The sequence below is a fragment of the Dermacentor albipictus genome, chromosome 6, assembly GCF_038994185.2.
Source record: "Dermacentor albipictus isolate Rhodes 1998 colony chromosome 6, USDA_Dalb.pri_finalv2, whole genome shotgun sequence".
In the NCBI taxonomy this organism is placed as follows: domain Eukaryota; kingdom Metazoa; phylum Arthropoda; class Arachnida; order Ixodida; family Ixodidae; genus Dermacentor; species Dermacentor albipictus.
In genome coordinates, this window is record NC_091826.1 from 139398972 (window position 1) to 139415052 (window position 16081).

Consider the following 16081-nt stretch of genomic DNA (forward strand, 5'->3'; position numbering starts at 1 on the left):
GCATCGACACTACACATGGTTGCGAAACAATATCAGAGGTTGAGTTACATGACATGCGGTTAAGGTTTATACCACCATCGAAATTTGAAAAAAGAAAAACACTCTGAAAATAATTATTGAAGTGCTTCGCGATACGTTGTTTTTCGGCAGCGGCATGGCCTTGTGAACAATTTGGTCAATTGGCTTGGTTTTTGTGTTTAGAAAAGCCCAAAATTTTTGGGGTGCCGTTCGAATGAAATTTGGCAATGTATGGTGAAAATACCAGAGCTTAGCTTGCCGTAGTTCTTGGTTTAGTTTATTTTAGATTTTGTGAATTGAAACACGTGAGGCACATCGTCGTCTTAAGCGCTTGACTTTTCTTTTAAGGTGCAAAATCTCTTTCGTTATCCAGGGAGTAGTCTTGGAAGCTTTTTATTTTTATTAGGAATAAGGTTGCTGAGGCAGTGAGTGATGATTTCTTTAAATTTATCTCAAAGCACAGTAGCATTGTTACTGTGAAGGTTATCAAGGCATTGTTCAAGATAATCCAAGACACTTTCGTCTCTGGCACGAGAAAAATATGTAACAGTGGTTGTTTTACATTTCTTGGTGTTAAGCACTTCCAAAAAACAAAAAATATACCAGACAGTGATCAGAAATTTCAGGTTCAACCGAAACAGAAAAGTTTTCTAATGAACGATTTACGAAAACGAGGTCAAGTATGGTTGCTGACGTACCATAGGTGCGCGTTGGCTGTTTTACAACCTGTTGTAGATTGTGAAACAGAATGATGTCATGCAAGTAACCTAAGTGTGAATTAATCCCAGTGCAGAGAAACCCATTCTCTTAATCAATATCTGGTAGGTTAAAGTTGCCTATAAGAAGTACTTTATCACTTGTGTATGAAACCATGTGTTCCAAAAGATCACAATAGAATTCTGGGGGCGAGTCAGGTGCTCGATAAACTGCAAATAGCAAAGATTATTTATCCCAGCAAGTAAGCTTTATTTTTATTTATTTATTTATTTATTTATTTATTTATTTATTTATTTATTTATTTATAGATACTGCAATCTTTTACAAGATCTTAGCAGGATGGGAACATACAAGAACATTCATACAAATATACAGTTCAAGCAATCATGCCTATGCTTGAATTCAACATGGCAAAAGAACAGAATGCATGAAAAAAGGAGCAAATAAACTATCTATGGCTGAGTCATGAATGCAGTTGCGCCTGAAAACGGTATAAAGAATTTAGTGTAACGACTTCAACATTGTAACAGATTCCACGTTATCAGCCTGACATAACAGAGTAGCGGACATACCGTATTTACTTGCATAATGATGAGTTATCTCCTGAACGCAAAATGCATTCGATGTAATGATCCTTTCTTATTTGCGGTGTCGTGCCCCCTGGACGCCCTTGACGATTGGCGGTGGCTGTTAGGCCTGACGCTTTGTTCTTTCTGTATCAATGGCCATCTAGTTTTTCTTTTACTTGTTTTGTCTGGCGACATTGAATTAAAACCTGGACCGCCAACCCTTTGGTCTATATCAGAGGCCATTGCCCGAATGGAGCTCTCGCAAAGCACCATACTGTCCAAACTTGCTTAGATCCGTTCTGCTCAGGCAAATATAGAAAACATTGTCAGTGGTCTCAGCAGCCGTGTTGATGTACTAGAAAAAAAAGTTGAAGTCTTCCAATCCACTGACCAACCCGTCGCTAATACTGTCCTCGAAAAGCTGTCCTCAGAAATCAAGGAGCTTGCCGGGAAATGGGACGATTCAGAGAACCGCCTTCGCCGAAACAACCTGTTGTTTTTCGGAATTAAAGACGGCACTGGTGAAACGTGGGCAAAGTCTGAGTCGCATATCATATTGTTACGGTTAATGTTAAACCGGCTTTATTCAAGGGACGAGATGGATGGTAAAGTCAAGATGGCGTCCTGAGGCTGCACCAGCTCACTTCTTCTTCCTCTTCTCCTCGCCCGGCTCATGCCGTAGCAATCCCCGGTTGCCAGACGAAGCCCGCTGGGCAAGTCCAAATCACTCGGAAAGCTGTAGTTGTCGTTTTCGTTCACGCTTGCCACCGTGGTGACATTGGCTAGCCTGCCAAACTTTGGCGTGATACGGCGCAGCTTTAAGGCCTCAAATGTGCGGCAATGCTTGATGAGGTCGGCGACCGAGGCGAGACTCTCCTTTCCGATTAAATAATTGTAAACATCCTCGGCTATGCCTTTGAGAAGGTGTCCAACCTTGTCCTCTTCGGACATTCGAGGATTGACAGTCTTGCAAAGCTTCAGGATCGCCTCTATGTACGTAGTACAGGTCTCACCTGGGACTTGAGCGCGCTGAAGCAATGTCTGCTCCGCCCGCTTCCGTTTCGTGGTGGAATCGCCAAAGCACTCTGTGAGGTGAGTAACGAAGCTGTCCCACGTTGTGAACGTATCTTCATGGTTCTCGAACCACACTAGCGCTGTGTCCGTGAGGAACAGAACCACATTGTCGAGCTGAGTCGTGGAGTTCCAGCCGTTGTACTTGCTCACACGCTTGTAGTGGGTGAGCCATTCCTCCACGTCCTCGCCGAATTTTCCAGAGAAAGGGCGGGGCTCCATCTGATGCATCCAGGCGCCGGTTGTTCGCACTGGAGCAGCCAGAGAAGGCTGTTCGTCGCTGCTGTGGGACATCGGGATCTCAAGTGGTGTTGGAGGCAGTCGAGCGAGGCGTCGGCTCCGGCGTGGCACTTGCTGCAGCAGCTCCGTCGTCTTGGTCGAAGTACCCCGCACCTCCACCACAAAATTGTTACGGTTAATGTTAAACCGGCTTTATTCAAGGGACGAGATGGATGGTAAAGTCAAGATGTAAAGTCCTGAGGCTGCACCAGCTCACTTCTTCTTCCTCTTCTCCTCGCCCGGCTCATGTCGTAGCAATATCATTCTGTGCGGAGCACCTTGAAGTAACAATCTCTAGTTCTGAAATCGAGCGAGCTCACTGGCTTGGTCGTTTTTGCGATAATAAACAACGTCCCATTATAGTTAAACTAAGCAGCTTTAAAACGAAATCGAATATTTTGTCAGCTGGATCTAAACTGAAGGACACGTCATTTTCAATTCGAGAAGATTATTCTACATGTGTACGCAAAGCTCGAGCAAAGTTATACGCATATGGCCTCAATAGTAAGCTGCCTTTTAAGATCCGTTTTGATAAACTAGTCATTGGTAACAAGCAATACACTTACGATGCCGGATTGGATTCTGTACTCGAATTGAAAATATAGCGTTTACCGCGTATTCTAAGGCTTCCACAGTTAACATCCTATCGGCCAGTACATCGCCCTGCCAGCGCACCAGCAGACCAGACAATATCGACTCTACTTACCAATATCTGTAGCTTCTTTCCTAAAAGGGAACGTGTCGAAGCCATTCTTCAAGATAACCTTACTGACATCGCTGTTTTCACAGAAACATGGCTAACACCTGATATCTCATCCGATGAGCTACTGACAAGTATGCCATTTTCTGTGCACACACGTGACAGGGTCAGACGGAAAGGCGGGGTGGTTCTAGTTCTCGTGAATCCCAACCTACCTTCCTCTGCACTCGATATTGAATGCCATCACGAAATTCTCTGCGTTAACATATCTCTCCCTGGAAGCACTAACATAGTACTCATCGCTTGCTATCGTGCGCCTGACTGTGACATTTCCTTTGTAGAAGAACTACACACTGTCCTTCTCGGTTTGCACAACCGCTTTCCTAGAGCCAACGTTATTCTCTGCGGTGATTTCAATTACCCTGATATAATCTGGGATACTTTATGCGCTATTTCTGGCCAATCCAAAGATTCCTCGATCTTGTACTTATGTATAACCTTACTCAGACAGTAAATATGCCAACTAGGATCAACAACACCCTTGATATAGTTTTTGTTTCACACCCAGAAATGGTCAACTCAATGTCTCGTGCTCACGGTCTCAGCAATCAAAATATAATGTTATTTAACCTATCAGTATCGAAGCCTCCCCATAACCCTTCCACTAAAGTTATCCGTGATTATAACAAAGCAGATTTCACTACTATGAACGCTGAACTCACAAATCTTTATCACACCTTTAAACAGCTCGCTTCTTCCAGGACTGTCAACCAAAACTGGTTAATATTCAAGCGCAAACTCTTGGCACTAATTGAAGCCTGTATTCCAGTCATATGCATTCGTGGCGACGCTGGCAAACCCTGGTTCAGTAGTGCCCTAGCTAAGCTATCCCGGAAGAAAAAACGTCTTTTTCGCATAGCTAGGCATTCTAGTTCAGCCCTCAGGTGGGAAAAATACTTCACATGTCTTAAAGGGTATACAAGCCTCTTGAAGACCTCCAAAAAGAAATTCTTTCATCAGGATACTGAACATAATAAGCAAAAATCCACAAAAATTCCGGAATCTGATTACCCCTTCTAGCTATCAATCGCACAACATATCTCTTTCTAACCCGGATGGTTCGCATGTGTCACCTGGCGAACATCCTGATGTTATGAATTCTTACTTTTCTTCGATATTCACTCATGAACAGCATCATAACATTCCGAACTTTTCTGATCCCAAATTTTCTCAGATGCTGCCCATTACAGTTACGGCGGAAGGCATCGCAAAGCTGATCGAAAAGTTGAAATTATCAAGCAGTCCCGGCCCCAATAACATATCTGCTAAAGTGCTCAAAGCAACCGTAGTCCCATCAAGTCGTTTACTACAAATAATCTTTACCCAATCCCTCAATGAAGGCGCGCTTCCAGATGACTGGAAGGTCAGCAAAGTAGTTCCAGTATTCAAAAGTGGTAACCGGTCTGATCCTTCAAATTATCGTCCAATCTCTTTAACATGCATTGCGTGCAAACTAATGGAACATATAATTTATTCCCAAGTCACCCTACACCTTGATAACAACGGGTTCTTTTTCGCCAATCACCACGGCTTCAGGTCTGGTCTTTCTTACGAAATGCAACTTTTTGAATTTACCACCGAGCTGAATTCATTTAAACCTAGATTCATTATTTCGAACTGATGTTATATCCTTAGACTTCTCAAAGGCATTTGATGAAGTTCCCCATCTATGACTAATCTGCAAACTCTCTTCTCTCAGCCTACACCTGCGAATTCTAGCCTGGATTAAATGCTTCCTCACTGACCGCCTTCAGTACACCGTTATAGGTGGATGTTCTTCAGCCTCAAGCAAGGTATTTTCTGGAGTTCCACAAGGATCAGTCCTTGGTCTCCTTCTCTTTCTCATCTACATTAATGGCCTCCCTTGTGGTATTTCATCATCCATACACCTCTTCGCGGACGACCGTGTCCTTTATCGTTGAATTTCTACTGAGTCTGACCAGGCCCTTCTTCAGAACGACCTGCATTTAATAGATAACTGGTGTACCAAATGGTTGATGCAGCTTAACATTTCTAAATGCAAATTTATTCAAATTTCCCGCAAGCACACTAACAACACCCATGAGTACTCGTTACGCACAGTCAACATCTCGCAAGTACAAACGTATCGCTACCTCGGTATCCTAATCGCTAGCAATCTTAACTGGTCGGAACACATCACGAAACTGATCACCGACAGCTCTAAAACACTAGGCTTCATCAGAAGAACATTATCGTTGTCACCCCCTTCCATCCGTAAACTGGCATACGAAACTTTTGTTCGAACAAAACTTGAATACGCTTCCGCGATTTGGTGTCCACATCAAACATATCTAATCAATGCAATAGAATCGGTCCAGAACCGTGCTGCTCGATTCATATCTTCAAAATATGACTACAAAACTAGTATCGGTAGTATTAAGTCATCGCTCAATTTACCCATATTAGTCTATCGACCCAAGATAGCACGTCTATGCTTATTCCACAAGTTGTGCTACCATTTTCAACATCTGCGTGAATCACTTCGACCACCAGCACGTTCGTCACGACGCCTGTTCAATTCGCTCAGTTTACAGCGCCTGTATGGATCAACTGCTGCCTTCAATAAATCATTTTTACCCACAGCAATCCAGGAATGGAATGCACTCCCAGATGCAATTGTCAGGGAGCATGATCCTGAAGAATTTAAAGAGCGGTTGCTTTCACATTTTGGAAACTACAATTGAACGATTTCTCTTTTCATTCCAAGTGTTGTTGCACTTGAAGTTGCCTGTACTCCTATTTTGTTTTGCTGCATTACTTAACCTGCGTGATTTCAATTCATTCTTGATGTAACATCCTTGACTTATGTATATCTATGACTCCCCCCCCCCCCCTTATGTAATACCCTGTAAAGGGTCCTTAAGGGTCCAATAAATGATGATGATGATCGCACTCGCACAATGATTGCAACTCTGAATTTTGTCGTCAAAATTCAAGTTTTTTATTTCCTGTGTAATGATCGCACCCCGAACTTGCTGCAGCGATATGTCGTGAGCCAAGTCTAGCTAATAATGATCGTGCTTACCATCTGTCGAATGCTACGCAAACAACTCTTCAAGACAAACGAAGCGGTCTGCACGCACCAAACATTCTTAAGTAGCTGCCCCATTTCATTACTTTCATCACTTTCCGCATTTCCATGACAAAAAAAGGTACAACCAAACTTTCCATTATTATGTGTAGGCTTCATAGTGGTTGCGGTCAACAACAACAAAAAATGTGCCTTCCTATTCTTCTTATCTGCACTCGTGGGCACGCAACAAATCGCAAGTAGCAACGATAGTAGCCACGTTTACACTGATACGTTAGAAGTGTACCCTATTCATACGCCGTCGCTTGTAACACACCTAAGATATTCGTCCACCCTTAGCGGAAACATGCTTTATTAGGATAGTAGTGAAGACAGATGCTGCAGTTTCCGCAGCATGCCTGCCATGTGTTTCTATGTCACTGGCAGCTAAGCGCGCCCATCTGTTTCTGTCCCCTCAAAGTGGACATGGCTACGTTATTGGCACAAACTTGCTGATATTGCTTGCCCTCTCTAGTACACCTGCCACAGGGATATGCTTGGTAAAATGGAAGAAACACAACAGCATCTTCAATATTGTCAGGCAATCATGTTTCTGTTGTCACAACTACACGGGTATTGTAACCCATAATAGTTGCCTCAAGGCTTTCCAGTTGCATTTGTGCAATATAGCAGTGTTCTGTCACCAGGAACCAACTATTCCGAAATGACAATGTTTTTTTGAATCTACAGAGTCAGAAGGATGTGAAGCATAGCATAAGAATTTTTCCTTGCGTTTTGTCTTATGGAGAAATACATTTACAATGTGTAAAACTTACCTATGTCACTACTCGCGGGCGCGCACAGCCTCCGACACGTTTGTTTTGGTAGAAGATGCGAAGGATGAGCACAGGTCGCAGCACAAGGTGGCGCGTTTTACAGACAAAGTTGCGGAAACGCAACGTGTACAGGCGGCTCCATACTGACTTTGCTTCGGTTTTCAACGCCGTTCATCAGAATGTTGTGTAAACGCAACAAAGTGCAGTAAAGGGTGAAACAAGTGCCAGCTATTGTGGATATTTGATTGAAGTCAGACTAAAAACAGGGTAAGAATGTGCGAAGTTCATTACCTTCGTGACCAATGTGTGAGCACGTCCTTGTTACTAATAAAAAAATAACTTGAGCTTTTGCACGTGCAATCATTATCTTGAGTGCGAAAAAGTGCGTGTTTCACAGGATGTGCAATAACGGGTCTGTGATGCGTGTGGGCAAATGTATAAGAAGCCGTGTTTATTTCAAATATACTTTGTTGAAAGTCAGTGCTTGTGGTGCGGTCTTCTCGTCTTGTGTCCCGTCTATGTTTTGTGCTGTTGATGGAAAACCAACAAACCCAAGCTGCTATTCTAGCGACATGCAGTATGCATAAAGTAAAATAAATAAAATAATATAATCGCTCTGTCAAGCCCAACCGGTATCTATATACCGTATTTACTCGCATAATGATCAATGACAATGACAAATCGCACTATTTGTCAGAAAAATTAATGCAAAATCAGGTGCGATCATTACGCGGGTAAATTACCCACGAAAAAAAAAAAAAAACATTTTTTTCATCCCGCGTTTTGCGGTGGGACACCAAAACAAGAATGGCAGCCAGCGGAGCAAGCCGAACGCGATTTTTTTTCCTTCTCGTGAGTACATTACGGGCATTGAAACAGTTTCTTCCGTATCAGTAGGGAATAATATCGTTAATATCGGCAAGTTTGCAGCAATAACATAGCTATGTCCACTTTGAGGGGACAGAAACAGATGGGCGCGCATAGCTGCCAGGGATATAGAAACACATGGCCGGCATGCTGCGGAACATAGAGTTTCTCACTATATTACCTAGAGAGAAATCTGTCGCTGCTGCACTGTGGTATGCATGGGAATGCCGGTATATTGTGACTTCGGATCAGCACCGTTCTCGCAGAGCCAGACAAGCACCGCTCTGTCTGTCACAATTATTCATTTTCTACTAAAACTGCATGTAAAAAGCTGTGTTTGTTAGTATTATTGGCCTTAATTTCAGCCTTAGCGGAACAGCTTCTGAGGCGCACAAAACGTGACGATCCCGCTCAATCAGGGAACCAGCGGGCTGAAAGACGCAGGTTTGCAGTGCTGCCATATATGCATGATGTATCCCATAGGCTGAAGAAAATTGGGCAGCATGCAGGGATCACAGTCGTTTTCTCAGCCCCGGAAAAATTGGCAAAGCTCTGTAAGCGTGTAAGCGCGCCTAAATCGCATCAGAGTTGTTGTTCTGTCAGGCACAGAAAACGGTTTGTGACATGCACAACTAATGTGGTCTACCAAATTCCCCTATCTTGCGGCAGTAAATATGTAGGACAGACGGGCAGGTGCTTAAACGATCGACTAAGAGAGCATTGTAACAACGTCCGCAGCACTGTACAAGGCCACTTGGGCATTCATTGCCGGGACTGCGGCTACGTGCCATTCTTTGAAGATACGCAAGTTTTAGCAAGACACAGCTCACAGCTCACCAGGGAAATTGTGGAAGCTGATTTCATCAGAAAACTTGGCAGTATGTGCGTTAGTGCGCCCTCAATCGCGCTGACCCCTGGTGAAGTCGCGTTTCTAAACAGATAGTAATCGTAATGCTTAACTTTTATTTTTTCAGCTGACCATGTGCTTAGTTCAATGACTTGCTGTTAGGACACCACCTGTGACTGTCGTACATTTTCTGCGCATGCCTCTTCCTGTATATATACACACGATGTGGCAACGCAATAAAATCTTGTTGGAAGTCAGCGCTGTGTATGTCGTCTATCGCTGTCCTTGTCCTTTGCGCTGTACGTTATTTTTGCTTCGCAGCTGCTGGGGACTGAGGGCCGGGGTTTGATTCTTGCGTTCATATAGGAGGTGTAAGGAGGTATATAGGAGGTGTGTTCATATAGGAGGTGTATATAGGAGGTGTTCATATATATCATTGTGTAATATACTTTGAGCCAAACTAGCGGTTTTCTATTTCTTTTCTTTATTACCTGTATTTCTGTTTATTACCCTGTAATAATGCCTTTGTGGTGCTTCAGGTTTTCTGTAATAAGTAACTCAGTCAATAAACACCTTCCTTGCAAAAGCAATAACAGTGATCACAGGCAAAGTCTTGTCGCCTGCAAAAAAAATCAAACAGTGTATGCATGGTATTACTAAAGTATTTTCACACTTCTATTGGCCCAGCTGTGTATAAACACAACCACTAGTAGTTTAAGAAAGAGAGAACTTGAAGATGTTTCGGCTTCCCACACAAGAGCCTTTTTGACAAGCATGTGCCACGGCATCAAGTGATCATGCATGTGTACAAGTCTCCCTTGTGTAAGCTGTAGGGCCCTTTCTTCTTACTTTTAAACTCCTTTACATGGCTGGTGGCCGTTATTTTACACAGCTGTGCCACGGTGATCACATAGCCAGATGTCAGACTGTAGATTTCACACCTGTGTTGGATTTGGTATCAGCCTTTCATAGGCTTTGAGGACAGGATTTTCAACATTACCCCTCTTAGCTGATGAGCCGTCCAGATTTAACAAAGCTTATGTCCACTGCTTCCATCCCAGTTTGATTTGGGTCATCCTGTGAGAGATTTCATTTCATGAGGTCGCCTCAGAACTGGAGTTTTGCTGAGGCCATGTGGTCATGTTGCAGGTTGATCCTGCCTCTGATGCAGTCGTACTCTACGGCGGGTGAGTTCACCATGGCCGGCAAACTGCGGCGTGCCCTGATTGAGAATGCCATCTACTATGGTAGCTACCTGCTCATCTTTGGTGTGCTGCTTGTCTACCTTGCTCTGCAGCCAGGCATGAACCTGGATGCGTGAGTATCACGCTCGCTTCTGTCTTCTCCGCCCTGTTGCCTTTTTGTTATGGAAGGCTTCTCCCCCACTAGGGCCAAGCTGAAGGTGGTGTGTGTGAGTGCCAGCAACACGTGGGGCCTGTTCCTGCTGGTGCTGCTGCTGGGCCATGGCCTGGTGGAGGTTCCGCGGGGCCTCTGGCACCGGGCCCAGCCTGGACACACCTTGTGCCACACCTACTTTCGGGCAGCCAAGCTCAGCCTCGAACGGGCCGAGGCACAGGAGCGCCTCGACGACCTCCTGCAGGTCAGCACTCATGTAGGATGATAGTGACGGTGCATTTACCTAGGCGTAGCCTGTGCTTCCTTTCTACAAGTTCGTCTCACACTAGGCAGCTTGCCCAGCTATCCATGTTGATTATTGCACTATGCTGAACGAGAACTGAAACCTAGGCAAGTTGGTATGCATTAATGGCCAGAAGAACTGAAATAAATGTACAGACATTATGCAGAAAGGGTGAGGCACACAGACAGGACACAAGAGAAGTGGACAACACGAACGCTGTCCACTTGTGTCCTGTCTGCACACCTCACCTTTTTGCATAATGGATCCTTACCAACTAGCTCAGCTTTCTGTCATTCTAATGTACAGACGTCTGGTTTTCTTTGGTCCTTGTTTGTCGGTGCCTTGCTGTGGAAATAGTGCACCACCTTGCAACATATGCATATGCCTGCTTAAAGGGGCCCTGAAACACTTTATAATCATAGAACTATGTCACTATTAAATGATTTCGCTTTACGAGTGAAGTCAAACTTACAGTCAATGTCGTCCAATTTTTCTGACTTCCTGGAGATCCTGAGAACATCCGATATATCGCGGCAAGCCAAAAAAATGAATGCATGTCTTTTAGTGTCCCCAAAAGTTAAAATCATCACAGGCACGTCCGAAATAGCTCTGAAGGCCTGCTGATACATATATTGCTGATGACTGTGTGATTTACAGAGAAATTACTACTGAAAATGACGTAGATACATTGCAAACAGATTTAGATAAGTTACCGATCTGGTGTAAAAAATGGAACATAAGTTTAAATATAAAAAAGTGCAGTAGCGTAAGTTTTTCCAGAAAATTATTCAAATTTAAGCACCGATATAACATCAATGGCATGCTTATCGACATACATTTGGAATACAAGTATCGTGGAGTCTATTTCACCGAATCACTCACTTGGCATAAACAGATTGACACTATCATAGCAAAAGCTAGTAGGATTTTACATTTTATGTGCAGAAATTTTAAAACGGCAACGCGCAAAGTTAAAGGAACTTTATACTTCTTGCATGTCAGAACAATGCTTGATTATGCTTGTGTAATATGGGATTGCTATCAAGATTACCTCGTTAATAGACTGGAAAAACTACAGAACCAAGCAGTAAGGTTTGTTTGTAATAATTACAGCGTGTACTCTAGCATTTCCAAAATGAAGGCCACTTTAGGATGGGATCTGCTACATATATGTAGGCAGAAGTTAAGGCTCAAACTATTGCACCGAATATAGAACTGTCAGACAGGTATCAATCGCTATAACTATCTTCTGGAACCAGATTACATATCGACTCACTGTGATAACAAAAAGATCTCAGCCTTTAACTGCAGAACACTTTTTACTACTCTTTTTTCTCCAAATAAATAAAGACAATGGAACAGTTTATCATGTGATATAGTAAATGTGTGAAATAACGGACTATTCTATTATATGCTGTGACAGCGCTCTTGTAAAACAAATGTATTGTTATATATATTGAAACCTGCTTGTTTCACATTACTTGTATGTCTTTCGCTAAATGCTATTGTAGTGCTTCTGTTTGTGAGTATATCTGTCCAAAATCTTTTCTGTGTTACTGGTTATATTTTGTTCCCCCCTATGTAATGCCTTTATGCGATGTAGGTACTCTGTAAATAAAAAATAAATAAATATAAGGCATATCAGTGCCCTTACTGTGGCAGGAGATGGCGGTTGTGTGCGTGTATAATTAAGGAATACATTTTGTGTCTTGTGACAGTTATCCCTTTACACTTTAAGTATGTTTTACCTCAATACATCGTGTTTGCTTGACTGCATAACAACGCTCTATTGCGACGAAACTAGCTGCTGGGAACAGGCATTATGCAATGCTCCATGATTTCCGCGCTTCGAAGCCATCGGCGAGAATTACAAAGGTGGAGTTGGCACCATTGCTGACTGCAATATTTTTTCAATGAAAAACATGGCACTGAGCACCAGGAAGCTTGAAAGTGAATGTCAAAGCAGCTAGGCCTAGTGTTGCTGCAGCGGTGGCTGTGGCAGCCAGCTGATTGGCGTGCAAGAGCGCCGGTTTAAGATCGCGATTTAATCAAAATGGTGGTGGCAGTGGCTTTGTGAAACAAGTGACCTCAGCAAGAAATCTGTGACCACAGCAACCTGTGACCACAGCAAGAAATCTGTGATCACAGGTTTCTGTGGTCACAGAAACCTGTGACCACAGCAAGAAATCTGAAAAATCGGACGGCAAAGGGTGTTTGCTTAGGAAATTTCATACACTCTTATACATTGCTTCTATGCCATACATGGCGATACCGCGAAAGTGTCTGAATTATCGGGCATCTGAAAAATTGGTTGTCTCTAATTGACGATAGCTAGCAGGATGGATGGATGGATGGATGGATGCTTTGAGTGTTCCCTTTGCAACGGGGCGGTAGGTAGCGCCACCAAGCTCTTGTTCTTATTTTGCATAACGTCCTATACCTATCTCTAAAACAAAAACAAACAAAAAAAAGAACAAATAATTCTCAGCATCTAATTTTCCAAACGACTATTGGGAATTTAGTTTTTGTAAGCCTTTGTTGTTTGTGGTCTCCTTTTCTGCCACCAAACCTTCAATTGGCTCTTGGGAATCTTCACTGAGAACATGTTTACTTTACCCCTGCCATCCCTGAGCCCAAGGGCTTCAACATGGAGGAAGGAAAACTAAGGGGAAGCCCTGACATCACTCATTGTGAAGCTCAGTGATGCCAGAAGTTGTCATTACTTCGTCATCTTGTCAGGGCAAATTTCCCTCTCTTGTTTACACTTCTCACCTTCGGTGCACAACCACTCCTGGCTGCGCGGACGTGTGCACTCCGTAATGATCCGACCAATGGATTCAATTGCAGTGTATACCACTGCGATACCATTGCTAAAGTCATTTTGTCCAAGTATCGTGCTCTAGCGTTGAAACGAGTTCATAATGAACTCTACATGTTAGACAATCAGGCTGGTGCCCCTCTACTTTTACCTGCTTTTCTGAAAATAAATCTTTGCATTCTCAGTGCTCTGCAAGAATCCACAGGCGATGACTGGCAGCGCACTTTACACACCTCACAACCTATGGCTAGCCCATCTGCCGTTTGTGAGAACAGACACGTATGCTGGTTGTCGCTTCATAGTAATCATTTTGCTTTATTTGACAAGTTTTTGGGTGGCCGCTCACAGCGGAGGTGTGACGAGCCACAGCATGCTGATGAACAGGCCAGCATAGAAGAACGCCGTTATGTGTTTAAGTACACCCACTGCAGCCTGTGGTATATTCACATAAACAAAGCTTTGTGGTAAACTTTGTAAGCACTTATGTAAGCACTTATGCATGTGGCTAGCACATTGACTGGATCTACATGCGACATCAACCATTTGATACGCGCACAGGCTTGCGTTTTTCTGTTGAGCCTTGTATCCGTCAAGGTTTGCTTCCCTGCACCCATCAAGCTCACCGATATCTGCAGTGCAGAGGAACCTTGATGAGTCACAGCAGCCACTTCTTTCCTGCCATTCCACATGGCTGTTTTACGTGCCACAAATGCACATCCACTGTTAAAAACAGTAACGCTGCACAGCTGTCACCAACCTGCAAGGCGTTGATCATACATATTCTGAAGCACAGTGGTTTCAGTCCGCGATGACATGTTAGCATGAGTCCATCGAAAATGGGAAATACATTCCCAGCTAGTACTTCACCAGAACTTTTTGTTGGGCTAGTTGGTGCATATTACTGAAGTACTATAGTGCCAAACAGACGACACAAGAAGAAGAGACACAGACGAGCGCTCGTCCGTGTCTCTTCTTCTTGTGTCGTCTGTTTGGCGCTATAGTACTTCAGTAATAGTACTTCACCCATGGCGTGGTACGTGATGTGCAGTCTTGCATGCATGCATGCTCGTTCCATGCTTTTTACTTCTTCCAGTCCCACCTGGCCACAACAACTGAGAGAGCATGGTCTAGATAACACAGCGTAACCAAACAGAGACTAACGCAATCCTGCACATATAACACCTTGCTTTGACGACACCTTTGCCATCGTAGGATAACTATGGGGCAGCACGCACATGAGCACACACCGCCATAACAAAACCGCCACTGTGCCCCGACAACATGGCCACTACAGCGTAAGAATACCACCTTCCTCCACACTTTTCTCTTAGCGTGCGAAGGTGGTAGGGCTTCTTCTCAGTTTTTTTCTTTCTTCGTGGGCTTCGAGGAGGCTAAAGGAGCCTAAACCGACAGTTGTGAGTGGATATCTTCACATTCTAATAAGAAATGTTCCATCGTTTCCCTAGCTTTACAGCAGCAAGCATATGCTTTTTCTTTGGTGTACCTTGCTTTATAACTACACTCTCTAAGGGATCCTGATCTCACCTCAAAAAGTAAAGAGCTCGCCTTTGAATTATCATAAGTTGTTTCTTTCCTGTTATTGTTTTTCCTCTTAGGTAGTTACTCATAGCTGGTTTCTTTTCCATTGCTGCCACCCATGAGATTGTCTCAGCTTCTCTGACTTGGCATTTGACATCCCTTTTTTTGCCATGTTGCTAACTGTACTGGTCACATAATTGCTGGTTAGCCCCCTAGCTCTTTTCATGCTCTGTGAGTCGGTGGTTTTTCTGTACAAATACGTTAACACTCTTACAACCCATTTAATTTCTTTCATATTCCTCAGTCGTTCTTCAATATCAATTTACTAAGTGCTTCCCTCACTTCAAAACTTATCCAGCCCATATCACCTTGCACAGCTTCATTTGCAGTCTTCCCTGTGCTAGGTGTCCCACTGACCTTTGGTTGCCATGGAGTCCCGATTGTATCCCTGACTTCAAGCAAACAACTGTATTAGCAAATGTAAGTGCTGGGACCATTTGACTTTTCTACATACCCCGGAGCACCTTGTACCTATTATATCCCCATAGCTCTCTGTTTCATTATGGCTGCATTTCTCTTCCCTTTGCTATTATTGTTTTGACCTGTGTTTCGGTATATCCTCAAAATATATTGAGCTCCACCTGTCTTACAACAAACAAAGCTCAAGTGCTCTACGTACAATGGTTGGAAATTGAGTTTCATTTCCGTGCTTGTGTCTGGTTCTGCTGTGGCAGCCACGTGCTGCACTCTTCATTATGGCAAAAAGTGATTGAAGACAGGAACCTTGTGTAGCTTTTGTAACGTCTACATATTCAGTATTGGTGTAAGCTTACCAAGGGCCACTTATATTTTAGGTTATTGAGAGTCATGCAGGGAGAGCAAATGCGCCCATATGGACGCTTCAGTGAGCTGTTTCCTAATGTCTGGTGCAGTGAAGAGTGGGCAACAGACAAGCTGAGTGCTGTCGCATGTTCTTGCCGGCAAAATGCAGCTGCATTTAAGGGCGTCCTGAAGCTTGCAAGCTGAAATAGCCTTGTGGCACTGGCATCTGTCACTTCAGTAGCCCCCAGTAGTGCATTGAGAACAGGCT

The 16081-nt window shown here is 43.6% G+C and overlaps 1 protein-coding gene across 8 annotated transcripts in view; it reads left to right on the forward strand.

Annotated features, from left to right (window-relative positions):
• LOC135896110 (G-protein coupled receptor-associated protein LMBRD2B) overlaps positions 1-16081 on the forward strand; it is a 390673-nt gene that overhangs the window by 176208 nt on the left and 198384 nt on the right. For all 8 annotated transcript variants that reach the window (XM_065424449.2, XM_065424452.1, XM_065424451.1 and 5 more), the window contains 2 exons: positions 10145-10312; positions 10385-10595. In XM_065424449.2, coding sequence (XP_065280521.1) covers positions 10145-10312; positions 10385-10595 — 379 coding nt within the window. The remainder of the gene's footprint in view (positions 1-10144; positions 10313-10384; positions 10596-16081) is intronic.